The sequence below is a fragment of the Pelophylax lessonae genome, assembly GCF_965119305.1.
Source record: "Pelophylax lessonae genome assembly, chromosome: 10".
Classification (NCBI taxonomy): domain Eukaryota; kingdom Metazoa; phylum Chordata; class Amphibia; order Anura; family Ranidae; genus Pelophylax; species Pelophylax lessonae.
Window position 1 is genome coordinate 49,005,132 of NC_138777.1, and position 21,626 is coordinate 49,026,757.

Sequence of the window (21,626 nt, forward strand, 5' to 3'; positions counted from 1 at the left end):
AGATTCGCCAAAAAAACTGACAGGCGGATCTGAACGGTCCGCTTGTGTGAAAGGGGCCTAATGCATACAAAGCCTGCTCGGATTGGCTGAGTCAGAGAGGCGGGCTTATACAACCTTTGCCAATCCGAGCAGGCTTTGTATGCAATAATAGAATACACAGCTTGCCGTGATTGGCTCAGAGTGGTACATAGAGTATTCCAGTACAGGGACGTTCTGTAAGTAGCCAAAGCTTACTGTATACACATCCAGCAGGCTAAACTATTTATAATAGAGAAGTTCTGTATGTAGCAGGAGCTACAGTACATATTAGGGCACATCCAGCGGGCTAAAATATTTAATAGGGACGTGATGGCTCCACTAATGTTATGAAATGGTGTTGCCTCAAAAGAGGGGGTAGTCTTATACTGCGAGTATAGGGCACAACCGCAGCAGTGGACACAAACATTGCGGGTGCGGGCGGGAGTGGAACACAAACATTGCGGGTGCGGGCGGAAGTGGAACACAAACATTGCGGGTGCGGGCGGAAGTGGAATACAAACATTGCGGGCGGAAGTGGAACACAAACATTGCGGGTGCGGGCGGAAGTGGAACACAAACATTGCGGGTGCGGGCGGAACACAAACATTGCGGGTGCGGGCGGAACACAAACATTGCGGGTGCGGGCGGAACACAAACATTGCGGGTGCGGGCGGAACACAAACATTGCGGGTGCGGGCGGAACACAAACATTGCGGGTGCGGGCGGAACACAAACATTGCGGGTGCGGGCGGAACACAAACATTGCGGGTGCGGGCGGAACACAAACATTGCGGGTGCGGGCGGAACACAAACATTGCGGGTGCGGGCGGAACACAAACATTGCGGGTGCGGGCGGAACACAAACATTGCGGGTGCGGGCGGAACACAAACATTGCGGGTGCGGGCGGAACACAAACATTGCGGGTGCGGGCGGAACACAAACATTGCGGGTGCGGGCGGAACACAAACATTGTGGGTGTGGGCGGAAATGGAACACAAACATTGCGGGTGCGGGCGGAAGTGGAACACAAACATTGCGGGTGCGGGCGGAAGTGGAACACAAACATTGCGGTGTGGGCGGGAGTGGACAAAAACATTGCGGGTGCGGGCGGTCCTGGTCATACATTCATCGGGTGCGGGTTTAATAAAACTTTCCCGCGCAGGCCTCTACTATGTACCTTCCCACACCCAGTACTATGGGGGGGGGGGGGGGTATACATACCTGCCTCCAGTGCCCAGTATAATGAGGTTAGCCCCCTACCTACAATCCTACAATGCCTGGTACTATGTACCTTCCTACACCCAGTACTATGGGGGGATGCGCAAACATAGCTGCCTCCAGTGCTCAGAACTATGGGGGTACCTACCTGCCTACAGTGCCCAGTATAATGTGGGTAGCCACCTAACTACAATGCCTGGCACTATGTACCTACTCACACCCAGTACTATGGGGGGGGGGGGGGCATTACATACCCAGCCCCCCACAGCTGTAAGATAACAGCATGTATAGCACTCTGTAGATAAGTAACGTGCAAGTGGTAAAACGGATGCCTGTAAGGCAGGGGTTCTCAACTCCTGTCCTCAGGACCCACTAACAGGCCAGGTTTGCAAGATAACTGAAATACATCACAGGTGATATCATTTGCTGATCAGTGATTGCAGTATTCGAGTCTGCATCTTCCCAAGGTAATACCTAAAATCTAGCCTGTTAGTGGGTCCTGAGGACCGGAGTTGAGAACCACTGCTGTAAGGGGTCTCCCAGCAGCTCTGGGGTTGGTGATATCTGGTGCAATCAGTGGAAGTCCACTGGATGGTCCGGGTATCAGCCTAATATATATAGTATGTAAAGAGAGAGGCTCTACATAGCGTAATTCTGTATACTACTTTTTTATTTTAGAAAGATTAAAAACACACATTTGTAAAGCAGATGCATTACATAAAATCCACGAGCCGTGAGCTTGTCCTCCGGCAGCACTTTCGGTTTCACCTATCAATTGTGCTTCACTGAGTGTTCACAGATCATTTTCACATACATACCGTATTTGTTTCTGTATGTAGTTGGTTATACCTATTTTTGTCACAGTTACTTATGTTTGCATATTTTGGATATCCCAGACAGCCCAGAACCACCTTTATCTAGTTTTGACCTTTTTTGTTGACCACGGATATGCTGACCGGTGCATTCAGCAGTCAATCTAGTTGATTATCTTCTTAGCAATTGCGCGGGGAACCGTGTGTGTGTGTGTGTATGTGTGTGTGTATATATATATATATATATATATATATATATATATATATATAATATATATTGTATTTGTTCCTACTATCCCATTTACCCCTGCAGCAATCATGGATATTTTCACTTTTGTTGCACAAAGGAAAGGTAATTTGGAAGAAGTGTTCAACACTTAGAATAGTGTGTAAAACCAATGTTGAAAGCCTGATGAGAAAACTTGGCCATAACATGGACAAGAAGGTTAGTTTGTGGTGGGACATCACCACCTTTGAAAGATACATCAGGGAAGATTTAGTACCTAGATGTTTAAAAAGGGAAGTTCCACTGAATGATGGTCTCATAGACCGAGATTCCATAGTTGAATGGTTTTACATTTTTTCAATGACAAAGCACTAGAATTAGTCAGAATTCTCCCGAAAAGGAAACCGAAGAAAATTATGAAAATAGATCAGACAATAGGAGAGTAAAAGGAACAACTAGAGGCTCATAAAGAAACAACAGACATTACAACACTCACAGCCCAATTCAATAAAGACATAACCAAAAAAGATAGAGAGGTCCAATTAAAGCAGAGTTCCGGCCTATTTTGCAACTTTAGTGATTCCTGGAGTGTTCGCTATGCTGATCAACAATTGGGCATTTTCAATTTTTTTTTAGGGGTCCCTTACCTTATTTTCAGGGCATTTTTTATTGTACTTCCTCCTTCTCCCCCCCTCTGTGACCACGGCCACCGACATCGCTTCCGCCTTTGCATTGCATCCTGGGAGCTGTTTGTCATCACTCCCAGGAGGCTGGAATCAGGAAGAACTCCCAGAACACTCCCTGGAATCAGAAAGAAGGACACAGCAGATTACACTGCGGCTTCAGATGCCCACATCCAAGATGGCCGCGCCCAGACAGCATTTTTAAAAGTAAGATTTTGACTAAAATCCAATACTATACACCTTTGTAAGTATGAGAATAGCGGTTCTATAAAGGGCGATGGATTAGTATTATAGGGGCATTTTTAGTTAAAGGTATTTGAGGCTGGAACTCCACTTTAAGGAAAAGCAAAAAATATACCAGGAATACTAATGATTACAAACATGTCCAAGTATTCAAACGGCAAAGTCAAATAGGATTAAATCAGGGGTATTCAAACTATGGCTCTTTATTTGTTCAGGAGCTACAATTCCCATCATGCCTAGTCGTGTCTGTAGATGTCAGAGTTTTACGATGCCTCATGGGATGTGTAGTTCCGCAACAGCTGGACAGCCGTAGTTTGAAGATCCCTGGATTAAATGATCCCATTACTCTACACCTGGAAAAGTAGGGAGAGTTCACTCACATGATAGAACACCTGAGCATTATAATCGCATTAGAGTCCATTCAGACCGCCCCCAGAGAGAATCCAACTACTATAGAACACAAGTGGACACCCCGAGACAACAAACGAACGATGGAGGACCTAGGGATTATGGGTACCATACCCCTTGGAATATGGAGAGAAGACCTCCACACTGGGACCGGACCTCTCAAAATACATGGAAAAAAACACATTATTGGAAGAGCTATAACCACATTAAAAAACCATATAACAACTGAAACAGACCCAATAATGGATCCAGGGACCAAAGAGGACCACCATATGAACCTTATAGATATTATGAAAGGAGTCCTGGTCCAAGGAGACCACCACAGGAATCACACAGGCAACACGAGAAGAGCCCAATACATGGACAGTACAATAGATCCAAAGAATGGAGGCCCCCCCTCAGAATGCATATAGTACTTATGCAAGGAGCCCAATCCCGACGCACAAAGCCTAATCCCGACGTGCAATTATTATGCTCCCTTTTAGAGATTATCAAGAAAATGAAAGGTCAGATAGATCACATTATGACTATCAATATGAGGCAAGCCGTACCAGAACTTTTTAAGGGAGAGGAGGGGAGAACCCTCAACCATGAAGGACGGTATAGACATGAGGAACAAGAAGTGTAGAAAGAAAAGAGTATGTAGAGCAGGAAAGAGAGAACAAACAAAAGAGAATAAAAGGTGAAGGAATCTTCAATCCAAAGCCTCGTACACACGCGTCAAAAATTGGCAGGGAATTTTCGTCCAACGACCGATCTGCCGATTTTCGGCTTGTTAGTATGATGCTTCCGACAACCGACTCCGACTTTTCGGCCGAAAAAAATCTGGTGTGCAGACTATAAAATTTTTGTCTGCCGTCAAAACACGTCCGATTTTCGTGCAGTCAGTACAGATTTCGACAGGGAAAAATCTAATGAGCAAGTCTGGGCATGCTCAGATAAGAAAGAACACAAAGAAAGCAACCCGACACATGACATCACTTCTGAAGTAGAATTTTGTCGGGCGAGAAAATTCGTGTGCAGTCTAGGCACATTCCAACCAACAGACACCACTCTGGACAAAAGACGGATGATCGGTCGGCCGATAATCGTTGCGTGTGTACGAGGCTTTAGTAACCAAACATTGATGCAAGAAGAAATCAGGGTATTAGAGGGTTGTAGTATGCACTTGTGAAAAATCTAGACAAGTTTCAGACATATATTGGGGTTTAGTAATGTGTGAGAATGGAGGCTGGTCTGTGAATGGCATTATCACGGAAGGGCAGGTAAAGGAAAATAATTAACGAGAATCTAAATAAAAAATATAGGGACACCAGAAATGTTGCAGTTTACAAAGGAGATGGCACACATGAATACAAGTGGGTAAAGCAAATAATAAAATAAGCAGAAACATCTGATGGTGAGAGGGGAGGAATGAAGTGATGAAGGGCAGGGAGGGTGAAGGTTCACTATAAAATAAGAACCAACACATGGCACGGCTTTCACTTTGAACTGACAATACGATGTAAGGGCCGATGCACACCATAAAAGATGCAGTTCTGTGCTTTCCCACATTGTGACAGCCTATTCATTCCAGTGGACTGCGAAATGCGTGGGAGCGTGCAAACAGTGCGGCTTGCTTGACTTGTGAGGAGTACCAGGCACTTTGGTGGGTGTGAATGTATTTCACACTTTCATCCCCTAATCATCAGTGTGTGTGAGGCCTACAGGTCATAAATTAATATGATTAATGAAGAAGGATCAATCGGTCTGAATTCTGATCAGTTCTCCCACACACAGGCTGATATCTGTCAGATCGATCAATAAAAGTCCACAATGGCTGGCCAGTTGCTAGAAAATGGATGGAGAAGCCCCCATACAGGGAATAAATGGAGGGGAATCTTCCCCAACTCTTCTTGGATCCTTGCTTAGGCAAGAATGACATATTCTGTTCCCTACAGCTACCTGACATCACACATCCCAGGAGGCCTTGGGCTGCTCTATGATGTATGAGCTGCCTTTTGTCATCAGGGGGCCAGCTGTCACTTCCTGGTTCTTGTAGTCAGCCATAGTGCATTTACATTATCAGGAGGCCAGCTGTCTCTGCCCGATTTGTGCAGCCAGCTGAAGTGCATGTTCATCATCAGGGTGGCAGCTGGATCCCCCTGGTTCTTGCAACCGGCTGGAGTGCATGTTCATCATCAGGGGGCCAGCTGGATCTCCCTGGTTCTTGCAACCGGCTGGAGTGCATGTTCATCATCAGGGGGCCAGCTGGATCTCCCTGGTTCTTGCAACCGGCTGGACTGCATGTGCATCATCAGGGGGCTAGCTGGATCTCCCTGGTTCTTGCAACCGGCTGGAGTGCATGTGCATCATCGGGGTGGCAGCTGTCTGTCTTGTTCATGTAGCCTGCTGCAATACATGGGCATCATCGGGGAGTCAGCTGTCACTTCCTGGCTCTTGCAGCCAGCCATAGTGTATGTCAGGGCTTGACAAAAGTGCTTAGAATCTAGGAGCCGGCTAGAAAAGTTAGGAGCCAGTTCTTTTAATCAGCTATCCAGCGCCCAGAACTGCATGTTTGGGGGATCAGACAATAGGAATTGCTCACGCCTGGTGCCAAGCGAAAAAAAGACAGAAAATAAAAAAATCATTTTTTTTTTTTTTTGTTAGATTTTGCAAATAAGTAATTTTTCTTGACTAATGTGCGCTGATGAGGTGTTACTGTTGAGGCTGCACCGATGGGCTGCACCGATGAGGCATCACTGACAGTCGGCACTCCCCGTGCACTCAGCGGCGGTAAGGAACAGGCGACCGATGAAGCCCGCAACTTCAACCCCAGCTGTCAAACTGGGAAGATGATGTAGAAGGTGGGCGGGCAGTGTGATCAAGCCACGCTCATTACAGCACCTCCCATCAGAGGACGGTGCCAGTTCGCACAAAGGAGCGTGTGTTATTCACTTTAATGTCATCACAGGGGGCACTCTTTACGTCTAGAGGAAAATACATTTTGTCTCCAAATACGGAAAGTTTTTTTTCACAGTAAGAGCTGTGAAAATGTGGAATAGACTCCCTCCAGAGGTGGTTCTGGCCAGCTCAGTAGATTGCTTTAAAAATTCCTGGTTTCTTTCCTAGGTGTACATAATGTAACTGGGTAGTAATATTTCTAGGTTAAGTTGATCCAGGGAATATCAGATTGCCTCTCGGGGGATCAGGAAGGAATTTCTTTCCCCTGCTGTAGCAAATTGGATCATCCTTTGGTTTTTCTTCTTCCTCTGGATCAACTGTGGGTATAAGATTGTGTATATAGGATTGTATGGTTGGCTTTTTTATTGGTTGAGCTAGATGGACTTGTGTTTTTTTTTTTTTTTTTTTTTTCCAACCTGATTAACTATGCAACTATCTTGCTACAGCAGGCCGCAATGCTGTGGCCTCAATTATCGGGCAGTCTGATCTTAGTCAGCGTACCTGCGGGAGGGCAACATGGGAGGAATCCAGACCGCTGCTGCGGTGTAGCCCAGGCGCCATGACGAAATTTGCAGTCGCCATTGCAACCTGGTGCCTGGGTTTTTTTCCCCATGCAGCCTTACCATCCATGAGCTGCTGTCCCACACTGAACGGGACACTGGCAGCGTTGATTTCTTCCATGGGAGTACACTGAGATGCCATCATCACTGTAGCAGCAATCAAGGGGAATTTAGCAGATACAGAAGGAATACACATTGGAGCAACCTGTGGACCCTGTGCTGCCTGTGGATGAGATGACCCAAGGGTTCTTCCAGGTCCACTGATGCTACACATTCATGCCTGTGTACGCTCTGTTAACTTTCACTTTCCTCTGCTATCCCAGCCTTGCTAACATGCTGCCTGCTGATTTTTCTCTGCAGAGCATTAATCTAATCTACATGTGCAGATAGCGGATTCAGTGAATGGCTGCTCTTTGCCTAGCTTCACTAATGCAATCAATGACTTTAGACTGTGGAACGGATGGATGAGACTTGTGCTTTGCACCCTGTCTCTGTGTTGCAGCACTGCATTTGAGATTGTCATTACTCAGCGGAGACCTTTGTTACATCTGCACTGCTTTACCAGAGCCCCCAGCCCACTACTTCCTTTAGGTCCTTACGTGTGGCGTACTAGCCATCACCAAGGGGTTTACCACCCATCACCTCTATAGCTCCCACCTTCCGCTGCCCCTTTCAGTGTGTGGGAGTATGCATGTGAGCCCGGGTTATCTGTTTTTAAGTATATGACAACGTTTTCATGCTGATGTTTTTATCCTGGTATGGTGACCTTTTATTAAATCATAAATGATGAAAAACTTGACTTTTTTTTTTCTAAGATATACCGCAGTTTGTTCCTCTTATTGCCCCTTTTGATAGGCACTTCTCTGTGCTTTCATTCCCCTCCTTCCTTCCATTAACCACAGGCTTTAGGAACACTACCTATTAGTTTTGGTGAGTCAGTTGTTATCATTAGCTATCCTAAGTATACCACTGTTTTTTTATCTTTTGTTGTTTGGGTTTTGTCGAGCCCTGGTGCGTGTGCATCATCAGAGCCAGCTGTCACTTCCTGATTCTTGCAGCCAGCCATAATGTATGTGCGTCATCAGAGGTCCAGTTGTCTTTATCCGATTCCTGCAGCTGGCTGCAGTGCATGTGCATCATCGGAGCCAGCTGTCACTTCCTGATTCTTGCAGCCATCCATAATGTATGTGCGTCATCAGAGGTCCAGTTGTCTTTATCCGATTCCTGCAGCGGGCTACAGTGCATGCGCATCATCAGGGCCAGCTTTCACTACGCGATTCTTGCAGCCAGCCATAATGTATGTGCGTCATCAGAGGTCCAGTTGTCTTTATCCGATTCCTGCAGCTGGCTGCAGTGCATGTGCATCATCGGGGCCAGCTGTCGCTACGCGATTCTTGCAGCCAGCCATAATGTATGTGCGTCATCAGAGGTCCAGCTGTCTTTATCCAGTTCCTGCAGCTGGCTGCAGTGCATGTGCATCATCGGGGCCAGCTGTCACTACGCGATTCTTGCAGCCAGCCATAATGTATGTGCGTCATCAGAGGTCCAGCTGTCTTTATCCAGTTCCTGCAGCTGGCTGCAGTGCATCATCGGGGCCAGCTGTCACTACGCGATTCCTGCAGCCAGCCATAATGTATGTGCGTCATCAGAGGTCCAGCTGTCTTTATCCGATTCCTGCAGCTGGCTGCAGTGCATGTGCATCATCGGGGCCAGCTGTCACTTCCTGATTCTTGCAGCCAGCCATAATGTATGTGCGTCATCAGAGGTCCAGCTGTCTTTTCCCAATTCTTGCAGCCAGCTGCTGTGCATCACCGGGGGACTGGCTGCAAGAACCTGGAAAAGACAGCCGACTCCTAATGACTTCAAAGAATAAGATGGTGGCTCAAGCCAAGGTGTGGACAGAACTCCCCTGGATGTGTGTGTGTGTGTTTTTTTGTGTGTTTTGTGGGTAAAGCTGGATGCACACTATACAACTTTTGTTGGTAGATTTCCTTTAGATTTACCTTCAACAATGTAGTGCAAAGGATTAGCTGATTGCATACAAATTGAAAGCGTTTAGGTCTTCATATTATATGGTTTTGGTAAGTCTAAAGGAAAAAAATCTAAAGAAAATTGTATAGTGTGTATCCAGCTTTACCTAGCAAAAAAGCAAAGGAAGAGGGAGGGGGTGTGAAGCTCCTCTCTAATCAACGATGAGTTGCTTGTTTGCAATCGTTCCTAACAAAATCAATCACTACATGTATACCCATGAGCATAAAATGTCAGTCTCTGGATCTGATCATCACACAATCATTCTGCAGATCGAATGATCAATGAACATACAGGATCACCCTGCCTGAGCATGCAGACTGCCCCCAATCACTGGGCTTATCTTGGCGGAAATCCTATCATTTTTATCGTCCCACACCAGGCGATTTGTGCTTCCTGTGGAATTGATGGCCTGGGGTTCTCTGCACAGTTTTAGTACAGAATAAAGCTGATCCCACCAACTGATTGTGTTAATAATGCTCAAGCTAGAATTCAATGAAATGTGTTAAGAGTGCGGTCACTTCTGATGTCAGGCATTGCTGTGCGGTCAATTTTTCTGTTGCTTGCTGGTGTTCGGTCACCTCTGATGTTGTGCCTTTGGGGGGCACGGTCACCTCTGATGTTGTGCCTTTGGGGGGCACGGTCACCTCTGATGCTGTGCTCTGGAAGAGAAAAACATTTTTTAGAGGAATTTTAATATTTTCTCAACATTCACGTTACCAATGCAATTTTGATATTTTAAACTGTTGCTTACTAAATAGTGTGTGGTATCGGACTGCAGGCAGATCTTTGACAGAGCAGAAACTGTCAGACATCAGGTGACCTCTGACTCTCAAGCCTCCTCCGACAGAGCAAGTAATTCTGAGTAAGGGAGCCGCTGTTATGTTTCCTAATGTAAGCCGGGCCCTCTGTGTCGTCATGTCAGTGCAGGACTGGTGGCCCTGCGTTGTATGTGATGACCTAAGTGCCTGGCAGAATGACAGCAGCTGGTCACATAGCTGGTAGGAAGTCTGCTGAAGCAAGGAATGGGGTATAGTCCATGCATGAGATTAGTCCATATCCCGAGATGACATCAGAAATCACAGCGATGGTGAAAACACAGAAGCAGAACACGGAGGTAGGATGTTAAGCCGTCACCACACCTTGTGGAATCCTCTCCTCTAAAGAAATGCACTCACCAAAAAGCAGATTCTTAAGGCCATAAAGCTTATAATCACAGATAACTGGCACAGATCTGATGGAAACCCCCCTCCAAACGAATGGCTAATAGGGATACTATTCCTCACAGATCTTCTATCGCAGATAGCCAAACCTAAAGTCCTCTCCGGATAGGTTGTATCAGCAGAGACCACATTCATGCAAAAAAGGGGGAAGGATCGCTCATAGTGTAAGATGTAAAAAACTTTTATTGATCCATTATCAACCCCCCTTAATTCTATGCACTTGCATAATACATACAAAGAATCGGACTAAAAACATCTGTTACAATGTCAGTGGGACTTTTTGAATCACCAGATCAACATCCCGCAGTGTTTCCCCAATGTAGAGGCCTCTGACGAAGTCCTATGACGATACGCGTAAGGGCATGACCACACGGCTCACGATACCAACGTTGGACTGCCCATCACTGCCTCTACATCGAGGAAACACTGCGGCATGGTGATCCGGTGAGAGACGCGGGTGATTCAAAAAGTCCCGCTGACATTGTAACAGATGTTTTTAGTCCGATTCTTTGTATGTATTATGTAAGTGCATAGAATTAAGGGGGGTTGATAATGGATCAATAAAAGTTTTTTACATCTTACACTATGAGCGATCCTTCCCCCTTTTTTGCATGAATGTGGTCTCTGCTGATACAACCTATCCAGAGAGGACTCAAGGTTTGGCTATCTGTGATTGATCTGTGAGGAATAGTATCCGTATTAGCCATTCGTTTGGAGGGGGTTTCCATCAGATCTGTGCCAGTCATCTGTGATTATAAGCTTTATGGCCTTATGAATCTGCTTTTTTGGTGAGAGGATTCCACAAGGTGTGGTGACGGCTTAACATCCTACCTCCGTGTTCTGCTTCTGTGTTTTCACCATCGCTGTGATTCTTATCTGGTGTCATCTCGGGATATGGACTATTATATTTATGGTCACCTACTAGCGCTGCTAATGCTGATTTCTCTTTTGGGTTATCTAGCATAATTTTTACTATTGGATCTTCATTATAGTGGCTGCTCTTCTTTGTTTTATTTAATTTTATGATATATTATCCTTTCTGTGTTTATGAGCGCTGAGTGGAAGTGGTTCAAAAAATTGTGTGCTTCCCTTATATTAAGGAATAGGGTATGTATAGTTGCTTTTTATTCTCCCCCGAGACTAAAGCAGGCCATAGATTGTGGTTTTCTTTCCTGCAATCATGGGTCGCAGGATAGAAATCGCTTTATTCCCCCATTAACACAGTCAGTGTCTATGGGGGAATCCCTCCCGTGGAGTTATTGTGTTATCCCTGTGGGGGGGGGGGGGGGTTGGTCTTGGATGTGGGAATCCCTCCCGTGGAGTTATTGTGTTATTCCTTGTGGGGGGGGTCTTGGTGAGCTGTCCCTGCCAGGAGAACACAGTGACTATTGCTAGCAGCTGTAACCACTGGCAATAATCCAAATTAAAAACCTGACATGCCGGTTGTACCGATTCAATCCATGGATCGACTTGGGTACAATCAGCCTGCCCATATGTATTTCGAATCTTTGCTGGTCTCTGCTGAATCAGCAGAGATTCGAACCATCTATGGCTGGCTTAAAGGGCATTTTATCCCTTTTTCCTGTAGTTTTAGCATTTAGACTGAATGGTCAGGTTCATCCATAAACCTAATTGTGACTGGTTGTTTATAAATGCTCCTGAAAGTCTGACCGCTTTTATTCTCATCTGGGCTGATATATCAAATGCGGGTACTTGCATTGCTTCCCTTTTTAATGATGTATTAAAAGAGAAGTATGAGAATAAAAAAAATATACACACTCGCCTAGATGGCTGCAGCTGTCCCTCGCCCCCTCTAAAGCTGAGAACCGACTGACAGATCACATTAGGGCTGCAACTAACGATTAATTTGTCTGTCGACTAATCTTTCGATTATTTTTTTTTTTTTTTGCTTAACTGAGTGTTTTTTTGATTAGCTAATTAATAATACAGACCCCTCAGTAAGCCCCCCCTCCCAGTACAGACCCCACAGTAAGCCCTCCCACCTAGTACAGACCATTACAAGCCGTCACAGTACAGTACAAGCTGCCATCTTGGTTTCAAACTTCAACCACAACTTTATTAATACGAACAAAAGCAAACCTGAAAAAAAATGTAAACTTTTTTTTCACTTGGTTTTTAAAACAAATGAGGCTGACCATTTTATAGCAGGGAATGGAAAATGTGAATACCAGAAAGTGGAAGCAACCATTGCTATGTGGAACTCAATTGTGGGGGTTTGAGTTTCTGGCCGGAAGGGACACATCCGGTGTAGCGCTGCACATGTGACCTCTCTGAGTACCTGAGTAATCGGGGAGGATGGCGAAGGTGTTGCGGCAGAAGCTGTGGCGGAGTATGGGGGTGCTGGAGATGGTCAGTGCTCACCCTGAACAGCTCCTCAGGTATAAATGGTCCTCTTGTCTCTGACATTGGTGTGGACGAAGCCCGGGGGAGGGGGGGGGGATTTCACCCGGCCGGCAATGCTTAAAGCGGCGCTGCAGTCGGCCAGGGGGCGCGTGACGTCACGTGTTGACGCGTCGAAGCCTTTCACGCACGTCGACGGTTTGCAGCCCTAGATCACATGACTGCTGATCACTTAGTTCTTGGTATTTAGTGAGCAGAGAGCTGGTGGCTGGCTCTCTGCTCTGCTCCTCCACATCTCAGAGCGCTTAGCTGTGGAAAGTGTGGGCACAGCTGACTTCCAGCAGCTCCCTAAAAGGCTGGATCCCTACACAGCCTGAACCGGCTCTGTGATGGCAGCGCTCGCTGTTGGCTGAATCTTGGTCACAGAGTACAAAACTAAGTGCACTCCTATGATCTATAGGAGACATATGTCCAAAAGAGCTTTATCCAAACTTCTCCATTAGCTAATCACAGAATTTTATTTTTTCCTAGAGTTCAGCTTTAAGCTTGATTTTGTAGATTGCATAGCAGTAGTAGGGTCTTCCTGTGTAGATGTTATAATGCCACAAGATGATCAGGAGCCAATGAAAAGGGACAGATCTTGGAATGAACAGCACTAAGGTCCATAGCTGCTAATGGAAAAAAAAAACTACTGGGAAGGAAGTGACCCAGGAATAACAATGATTTCTAAAAGTGCTTAGAACCAGGCTGAAAAACAAGCTTGAATAAATATAGTCAGTTGGATCTGAGCCACAGTCTTGTGATTCACAAACTTCCACAGAGTTAACGAAAAGAAGTGTTTTATTATACATATGAATGCATAGAATAACCAAAAAATATTCTAAAACATAGAAACTAAAAAGGCTGTGCAGACCAGTTGTTCCAAATAGATTGTATAAGCAACCAGTAGCTGAACCAGCCTACGTGCCGACAGATGGAGATGTCTGGGATAGCCTCCAGCTATTGTGGAAATTAGCTGGGCTTTCCTAGAGGGCTGGAGAAGTGTAGTGTTGTCCGCAGCACTGGATGGGACAATAACGCAAGGAGACTGCAGTGGATCATCTAGAAAGAAGCCACATCTATGTGGTGGCAGCTGGCGATGGCGTCAATCGCCGCACCGGATGGGGAGAGCGGAAGCCACTGGGAAGGAGGACTCGTTGGAATTCAAGCCTGTAATCGTGGTCCCGTCACTAAGACAACATGTTTCTTGCCCTTGCGCCTTGTCAAGTCATGCCACGTTCAGTATCTGGAAAACTTGTCAGAAGTGACTCATGCTGATAGCAGAGGAAGGAAGCAGCAGACAAATGACACCCTCCTATCGTTTTCAGCCAAGGAAGCTGCCATCTTGGCCTCTGTTTGATCTTCAACTGTGGTGATGCTGTACATGTGATCAGTTATGACACCAGCCATTGGCTGGTTTGACAGCTTGGTTGAGAGCACAACGAACGTGACAGTGAGCAATCCAGGGAATGTAATTTTTTTTTTTTTTTTTTTTTTTTTTTTTTTAAACTGCTTAATTGATGGGTTTACTTCAGTTTCGAGACAAGTACACACTGTAGAGCAAGGGTCTTCACACTATGGCCCTCCAGTTGTTCTGGAACTACAATTCCCTTCATGCCTAGTCCATGTCTGTAAATGTCAGTTTTACAATGCCTCATGGGATGTGTAGTTCCGCAACAGCTGGAGGGCCGTACTTTGAGGATCCCTGCTGTCGAGGGATGTGCTTTGTTCACATTTCATGTCTGAGGTTTACAATCACTTTAAACTTCAGCTTCATTGTGTATTGCTGGTGAGAGATTGCAGCACAGATGGCTTTATATGTGGATATTGGGCTTGCTTGTTCCCTGGTGCTGGCTGTTTATGTGGATGATCCAACACATCCAGATGACCTTTTGGAATGAATTTTTGATATGGTTTTTTTATGCTGTATGAGATGTTACTGAATACCTCATTGTCTGTGTGCAGATTTGTACGTGGCACAGGATGAAATACGCAGTCCTGGGTGTGGTGAGTGCAGATCAGGGCACTGGGATCTGTTGCAGGTTGGGTATAGAATTGAGTGCCAGCAGATTGGTGGTAGAATCCCATCAGGGACATACTATGCTCCTGGGAGCTGCAGTATACCAGGTCTATTCCAGAGGATTGTTTGGTTTTGTCACAAGCTAATCATTAGCTCTGGACAGCTTTCCAGCAATAATATGAAAGTCCAGAATAAGATTATCAAGGCAAAGGTGAATTCTCCTGCAGCCATTCACCCGTTGCTGATATCCATATCTTTACATGTGAGCAGATATACATCCTGATTGTGCTTTGCCAGCATGATTGAACATCTGCAGCGTTTTTCTTTGTATTTTTGATTACAGAAAACCAGTAAGGCCCCATTCACACTAGTGCGACTTGTCCCATGATTTTGGACCGCAAAATCGCATGACAAGTCGTTTTCCATTATTTTCAATGAGCCCCATTCATATCAGTGCGTTTTGACGTTCGCACCGACTTCAAAGTAGTTCCTGCACTACTTTGCCACGATTTTAATGCGTTTTGAGGCATATAGCCTTGCCATTGCTTTCAAAATCGCACCGCAAAATCGCGGTAAAATTGCGTCGCATAAGCGTGAAAGGGGCCTTAAAAACGACGTGCTTAACCACTTGCCTTCTAGGGTATTTTTACCCCCTTTGACGGTGCTATATAATAGGGATCGACCGATCTAGTTTATTTTTTTTTTTTTCAGGGCCGATCCCTATACCAATTTTCCAGCCACCCTTCAGGCCGATAGCTGATATTAGGTGCTGATATTCTGTACATTTAAAAAAATTGTTATTTTTACACTGTCCTTTCAAAATTTATTTTTTTTTTTTAACACTTTTATTGCTGTCACAAGGAATGCAAACATCCCTTGTGACAGTGACAGGTACTCTTTATGGAGGGATCTGGGGTCTAGAAGACCCCTAACCCCTCCTCTGTACTTAAAAGCATTAAAAAAGCCAAGTTTGGCTGTTTTGAATACTGTCTTTTTTTTAAATTTGGTGTCTTCTAAGGGGAACCAGTAACCTGAAGTGATGTCAGCTTGGCTGATTAGCCGTGTCAGTTGCTATTAGAAGAAAGCCGACCGTCGGCTCTAAAAAATGGTACCGGGGTGATGCTTGCAGCTGCAGGCATGGCTCCGGTACAACCACTTGAAGCAGTATCGGTCATATCGGCAAGTTTGTGACCAATACTTCAAAAAGAAAGTGAACATTGGCCCCCCGATAATCGATCCCACCATTAATTGGTCAATCCCTACTGTAATAGTACCTGTAATAAATAAATAGACCTAAAATGTTGCTTTTGCAGTTTTTTAGACAGGACTGTAATATATTATACATGACCGACTCCCTTGTTACAGGCAAGGTGCTTGATGCAAGCTCCCTGCTCTCACTTATGCTGACCATACAAGAACAAATTTTTCCTTTTTAAAACGACATTGGTTTTCTAACCGCAGTGACGGGAAAATTTGAAGGAGCAGAACATAAGATTGTTCTCAATCAAACATTTTTAGACAGTGGATGTGGTTTTCGTTCAGAAATTACATAATTACATTAGTTTTAAAACTGAATGTTAAAAGCATGTGAAATTTTTCAATGAATCATTGAATGTACAAAGAATTTTCGTACAGATATTCTCATCTAGTGTTTCTCGGGCATACTGTTTCTGCTGGTTCACCCTAAAAACGATGTGACGGTCCTGCCGGCTGCTCCCATTGGCGGTCAAAGAGTACATATTCTTTGATCAGCTCTATGGCCTTGGAGGACTGGAGCAACGTCATGACTTCACTTCCGGCTAAAAGTAAATCCTTTATCTTTTGGTTTTAAAGATAAAGAAGCGGTTTGGGGTCTTTTTGACCCCAGATCTCTTCATAAAGAGGACCTGTCATCCTTATTTATATTACAAGGGATGTTTGCATTCCTTTTTAATGGTAATAAAAGTGATTTTAAAAAAAAAGTGTAAAAAAATTTAAAATAAAAAGGAAGAAAAAAATGTAAAGTGCCCCCATCAATCGTGATCGCACGCAGAGGCAACTCGTACATAAGTTGTGCAAGCATATGTAAATGGTGTTCACACGGCATGTGAGGTATCACGCAAACGTTGGAGCAAGGGTAATCATTCTAGCACTAGACCTCTAACTCGAAACAGGTAACCTGCAAAGGTGTTAAAAGTGTCCCCTACGGAGATTTTTAAGTACTGTAGTTTGTCGCCATTCCACGAGCATGCGCAATTTTAAAGAGTGACATGTGTATCTATTTAGACCCCGTTCACACTGGGGCGACTTGTCAGGCGACCTGGTCGCCTGACAAGTCGCGGTGGGTCGCCTGCCATTGATTAGCACAGGACCCGTTCTAATAGGAGAGACACAAGTCGCTCCGACTTAGAAAAAGGGTCCTGTACTGCTTTGGGGCGACCTCGGAGCGACCTGCATTGACTTCAATGATATGAAGTCCGTGCCGGCCGCTCCGAGGTCGCGGTGCGAGCTGTGCACCGCGACTTCACAGGTCGCCCCCGGCAAGTCGGGTCGCCCCTATGTGAACCGGCTCTTACTCGGCATAACATCACCTTTCACATGCTACAAAAAAAAGGAGGGTAAATATAAATAGTGTGGGGGTTTTTTTTTTTTTTTTGTGTATTTTTTTTTTTTTTTCTAAAAAAAGTTGCATTTGCAAAACCACTGTGCATACATTGTGAAACGATTGCCATTTTATTCCCTTGGGTCTCTGCTAAAATTTTATTCCCTTGGGTCTCTGCTAAAAAAAAAAAAAAAAAAATGTATGATGTTTGGGGTTCTAAGTAATTTTCTAGCAAAAATACGGATTTAAATTTGTAAACAAAGTGCCAGAAAAAGCCTGGTTTGCATGTGGTTAAAGTAGAACTACAGGCAAAATATTTTAAATTTATTTTGAATAGAGTAAGGGAGGGTTATAACACCTGTCAGTTTATTTTTTGCCATCTGTGTCCCATTGGGAATATTTCCCTTCACTTCCTGTCCCATTGCCAAAACAGGAAGTGAGAGGAAATCCCTAAAAATTAAGGGAATCCCTTGGAGAGACCCCCAGGTCACCAGAACTAGTGTCCCCCATTGGAAGATTTCCCCTCTGATATGTTTCTGGAAACAACCCAAAATTTGGGATTTTCTTTTACTTTCACTTGAACACCAGAGTTGGCTTGCCCGCCACTGGCACCCTGGGCTTTTCACAGATGAGGGCAGGTTCACCCTGAGCACATGTGATAGACGTGAAAGGGTCTGGAGAAGCCATGGAGAATCTTATTGCTGCCTGTAATGTAACATTGTTCAGCATGACCGGTTTGGTGGTCGGTCAGTGATTTTCTGGGGAGGCATATCCATGGAGGGACGCACAGACCTCTACAGGCTAGACAATGGCATCCTGACTGCTATTATTGAGATGACATCTTTGGAATCATTGGCAGACCCTACGCTAAAGTGGGTCCTGGGTTCCTCCAGGTGCAGGACAATGCCCAGCCTCATGTGGCGAGATTATGCAGTCAGTTCTTGAAGGATGAAGGAATTGATACCATTGAATGGCCCCCAAGCTTGCCTAACCTAAATCCCTCTGGGATGCTATGTTTTGGTCCATCCGACGCCACCAGGTTCCACCTCAGTCTGTTCAGAAACTCAGTAATACCCTGGTCCAGATCTGGGAGGAAATACTCCAGGACACCATCCGTCACAAAAGGAGCATGCCCCGACATTTTCAGGCATGCATACAAGAACGTGGGGGCCATACAAACTGAGTACCATTTTGAGTTGCTGCAGGAAATTTCATCAAACTGGTCTAGCCTGCTGCATAATTTTTACTTTGATTTTCGGGGTGTCTTTCAATTCAGCCCCTGTTGCTACTTCCTTTTCGTTGCTACTTCATAACTGTAATTTTGCTACTGTTATGAATCGTAAATACGATAAAATTGATGCAGGGGCTGCGGGCATGGTGCAGGAGATGCAGGGGCTGCGGGCATGGTGCAGGGGCTGCGGGCATGGTGCAGGGGCTGCGGGCATGGTGCAGGGGCTGCGGGCATGGTGCAGGGGCTGCGGGCATGGTGCAGGAGGTGCAGGGGCTGCGGGCATGGTGCAGGAGGTGCAGGGGCTGCGGGCATGGTGCAGGAGATGCAGGGGCTGTGGGCATGGTGCAGGAGATGCAGGGGCTGCGGGCATGGTGCAGGAGATGCAGACATGGTGCAACCAATCGGTATACACTTATTGGAATTTTTTTAAACAAAAATATGTAGCAGAATGCATATTGGTCTAAAATGATGAAGAAAAAAAATAAGATTTATAATTTTTTTTTTTTTTTATTGGGAATGTTTTCTAGCAGAAAGTAAAAAAAGTTATATTTTATATATAAAATATATATATATATATATATATATATATATATATATATATATATATATATATATATATATATATATATATATATATATATATATATATATATAATATATATATAATATATATTTTTCAGAAATGTCGCTTTTTGTTTTTTTGCACTAAAAATTGCAATTGCAGAGGTGATCAAATGCCACCGAAAGAAAGCTTTTTGTGGAAAAAAAAAAAGGACATCAGTTTTATTTTGGTACGGCGTCGCACAACTGCGCAATTGTCAGTTAAAGTAACGCAGTGCTGTATCGCAAAAAAAAGGCCTGGTCATTAAAGGAGTAAAACCTTCCAGTCCAGAAGTGGGTTAAAGAGAAGTTCTCATTTGTTTATAAATTTGTAAAATATATTTAAATTATATATAAATTTGTATAATCCTCAAGGACCTTCTAGGTGAAAGTTTAGGGATCCTGCAGCATTCAAGTTTTCAGACTGTAAAAAGCTTTTGTTTGTGTATTTAGTGCCAATGGAGGGCCAAAGGCATTCACATGTGCATTTGGGGGCCTCTGTAGGGGTTTTATGAAAAGTTGCAGGCGGGAAGCAATGAGAGTGTGACAGTGCCCACTGCCATTTGTGGCCATTCACATGTAATCAGACCTACAGCGATTACCTGTGGATGATCGACTCTGGGCGTAAACTGTCCCCGCCCACAGCTGTTTGCAGAAACCCTACTGAGTCTCCTGCTGGAAATTGTATTCTACTCCTGATATGAATGAGGTCTAAGACATGCAGTTTTTATCCTGCATGTATTTTATCCGACAGATACCAATTTAATCAATATTTACTGGGCTTTTATTTTTAGGTGGGACATGAGCCCCTTCCACCAACTCTGGGAAGAAACCTCTTTGGACGCCAGGTGTACCAGCTCCCTGGCCTCTTCGCCTATGGTATGTAACCGATTTATTATTCCTCTTTTGTCCTTTTTTTTATTGGTGTTCATTAGTGGAATTGATGGAACATTGAGTACATTAGGAAAATGAAGTAAAGCATAACCCCCCCCCCCTTTTTTTATTGATTGTATCTCGAAGCACTAAGTAATTTGTGTTCCTTTTGTGTATTCTCAGCAAAACACATCATCAGTATTGATGGCAAGAAAGGACTTTTCAAGGGCTTGACACCCCGTCTGGTCGCCGGAGCTATGGGCACTGTAGTGCATAGTAAAGTTATGCAGGTAATTGTATTTGAACTGTGCCATGCAAAATATAAAACAAAGTCTGAATGTTGCCGAAACTGTCTACTGATCTTTGCATGGATCCACACATCGACCGGTTACCTGGGGCTAGGTACAGATGACTGTAACCACCTGTGATTCCAACTAGGGATCGACGATTATCGGCAAAGCCGATCTATCGAGGGCCGATATGCACTTTTCCAGATATATCGGAATCGGCCCCGGAGGTAACCGGTATTGGCGATATTTCGGTAAAGTGTTTGTACCGGAGTGATGCCTGCAGCTAGAGGCATCACCCCGGTACCGGCGTCCATAGCAGACTGTTGACTGAGAAGCCGCTTGTCTGTCATTACAAGGAGCGGGAGGGGACGTCCCCCCTTCCGCGGCTCGCCTGGTCTCCCATCCCACCAGCCTGCACAGCCGCCGAAGACCCGATCAAAGCCGCATTCGGCTCTGATCGGGTCTCCATGCAAAACCCGGAAGTGATGTCATGAGCATGTCATGAGTACTGTCTGGCGCCAGATTAAAAAAAAATGACAGCATTCTAACAGCCAAACTTGGCTTTTTGAATGCTTTTAAGTGCAGAGGAGAGGTTTGGGGTCTTTTAGACCCCCCCCCCCCCCCCGATCACTCCACAAAAGTACCTGTCAAAAAAAAAAAAAATATATATATATATATATATATATATATATATATATATATACAAAAATATCGGCCGATACCGATATGCATTGGCCAAAATATCGGTATCGGCAACGAAAAACCGATATTGGTCGATTACTAATTCCAACCACAAGAATACACTGCTAAACCTAACATTCCCATGTACATGAGGCCTAACAGAATCAAATAACTCTGATAAAGACATTGTTGGTGAAGGTAAAAGGGCGTGCCCATAGGAGCCAGTTATATCACTGCTTCCACACCCCATCTGTTTTCTCATGTGTGATGATTAGATTCCACCACAGAATGGCAGGTTGAGGGACATCTGCCCATTGTTCTATATAAATTCACATAGGTCTGAAAAATCGGGGGCAAGATCTGACCTGTTTGTTTCCACCCTTGTGAAGTCTCTTGTAAATAAATACCTGTACCAAGTAGTTCCCACCGCCACCAATCAGAATCAGATCTGCCTTGGAGGTTTGATCATAATTTGTGATGCAGAGAGAATGACAGATGTAGAGTGTCTAGAAAAGAGACTGAGGGAAGTACACTCCCAATGACCATCTATGGAGCTGTGTGTGCTTATTCTAAAGAGCGTTATAAAA

General features: G+C 44.7%; 1 protein-coding gene across 1 annotated transcript in view; it reads left to right on the top strand.

The window, feature by feature from the left end:
- MTCH2 (mitochondrial carrier 2) overlaps positions 1–21,626 on the top strand; it is a 44,906-nt gene that overhangs the window by 2,063 nt on the left and 21,217 nt on the right. The window contains exons 2-3 of the mRNA XM_082269814.1: positions 19,990–20,074; positions 20,252–20,358. Coding sequence (XP_082125940.1) covers positions 19,990–20,074; positions 20,252–20,358 — 192 coding nt within the window. The remainder of the gene's footprint in view (positions 1–19,989; positions 20,075–20,251; positions 20,359–21,626) is intronic.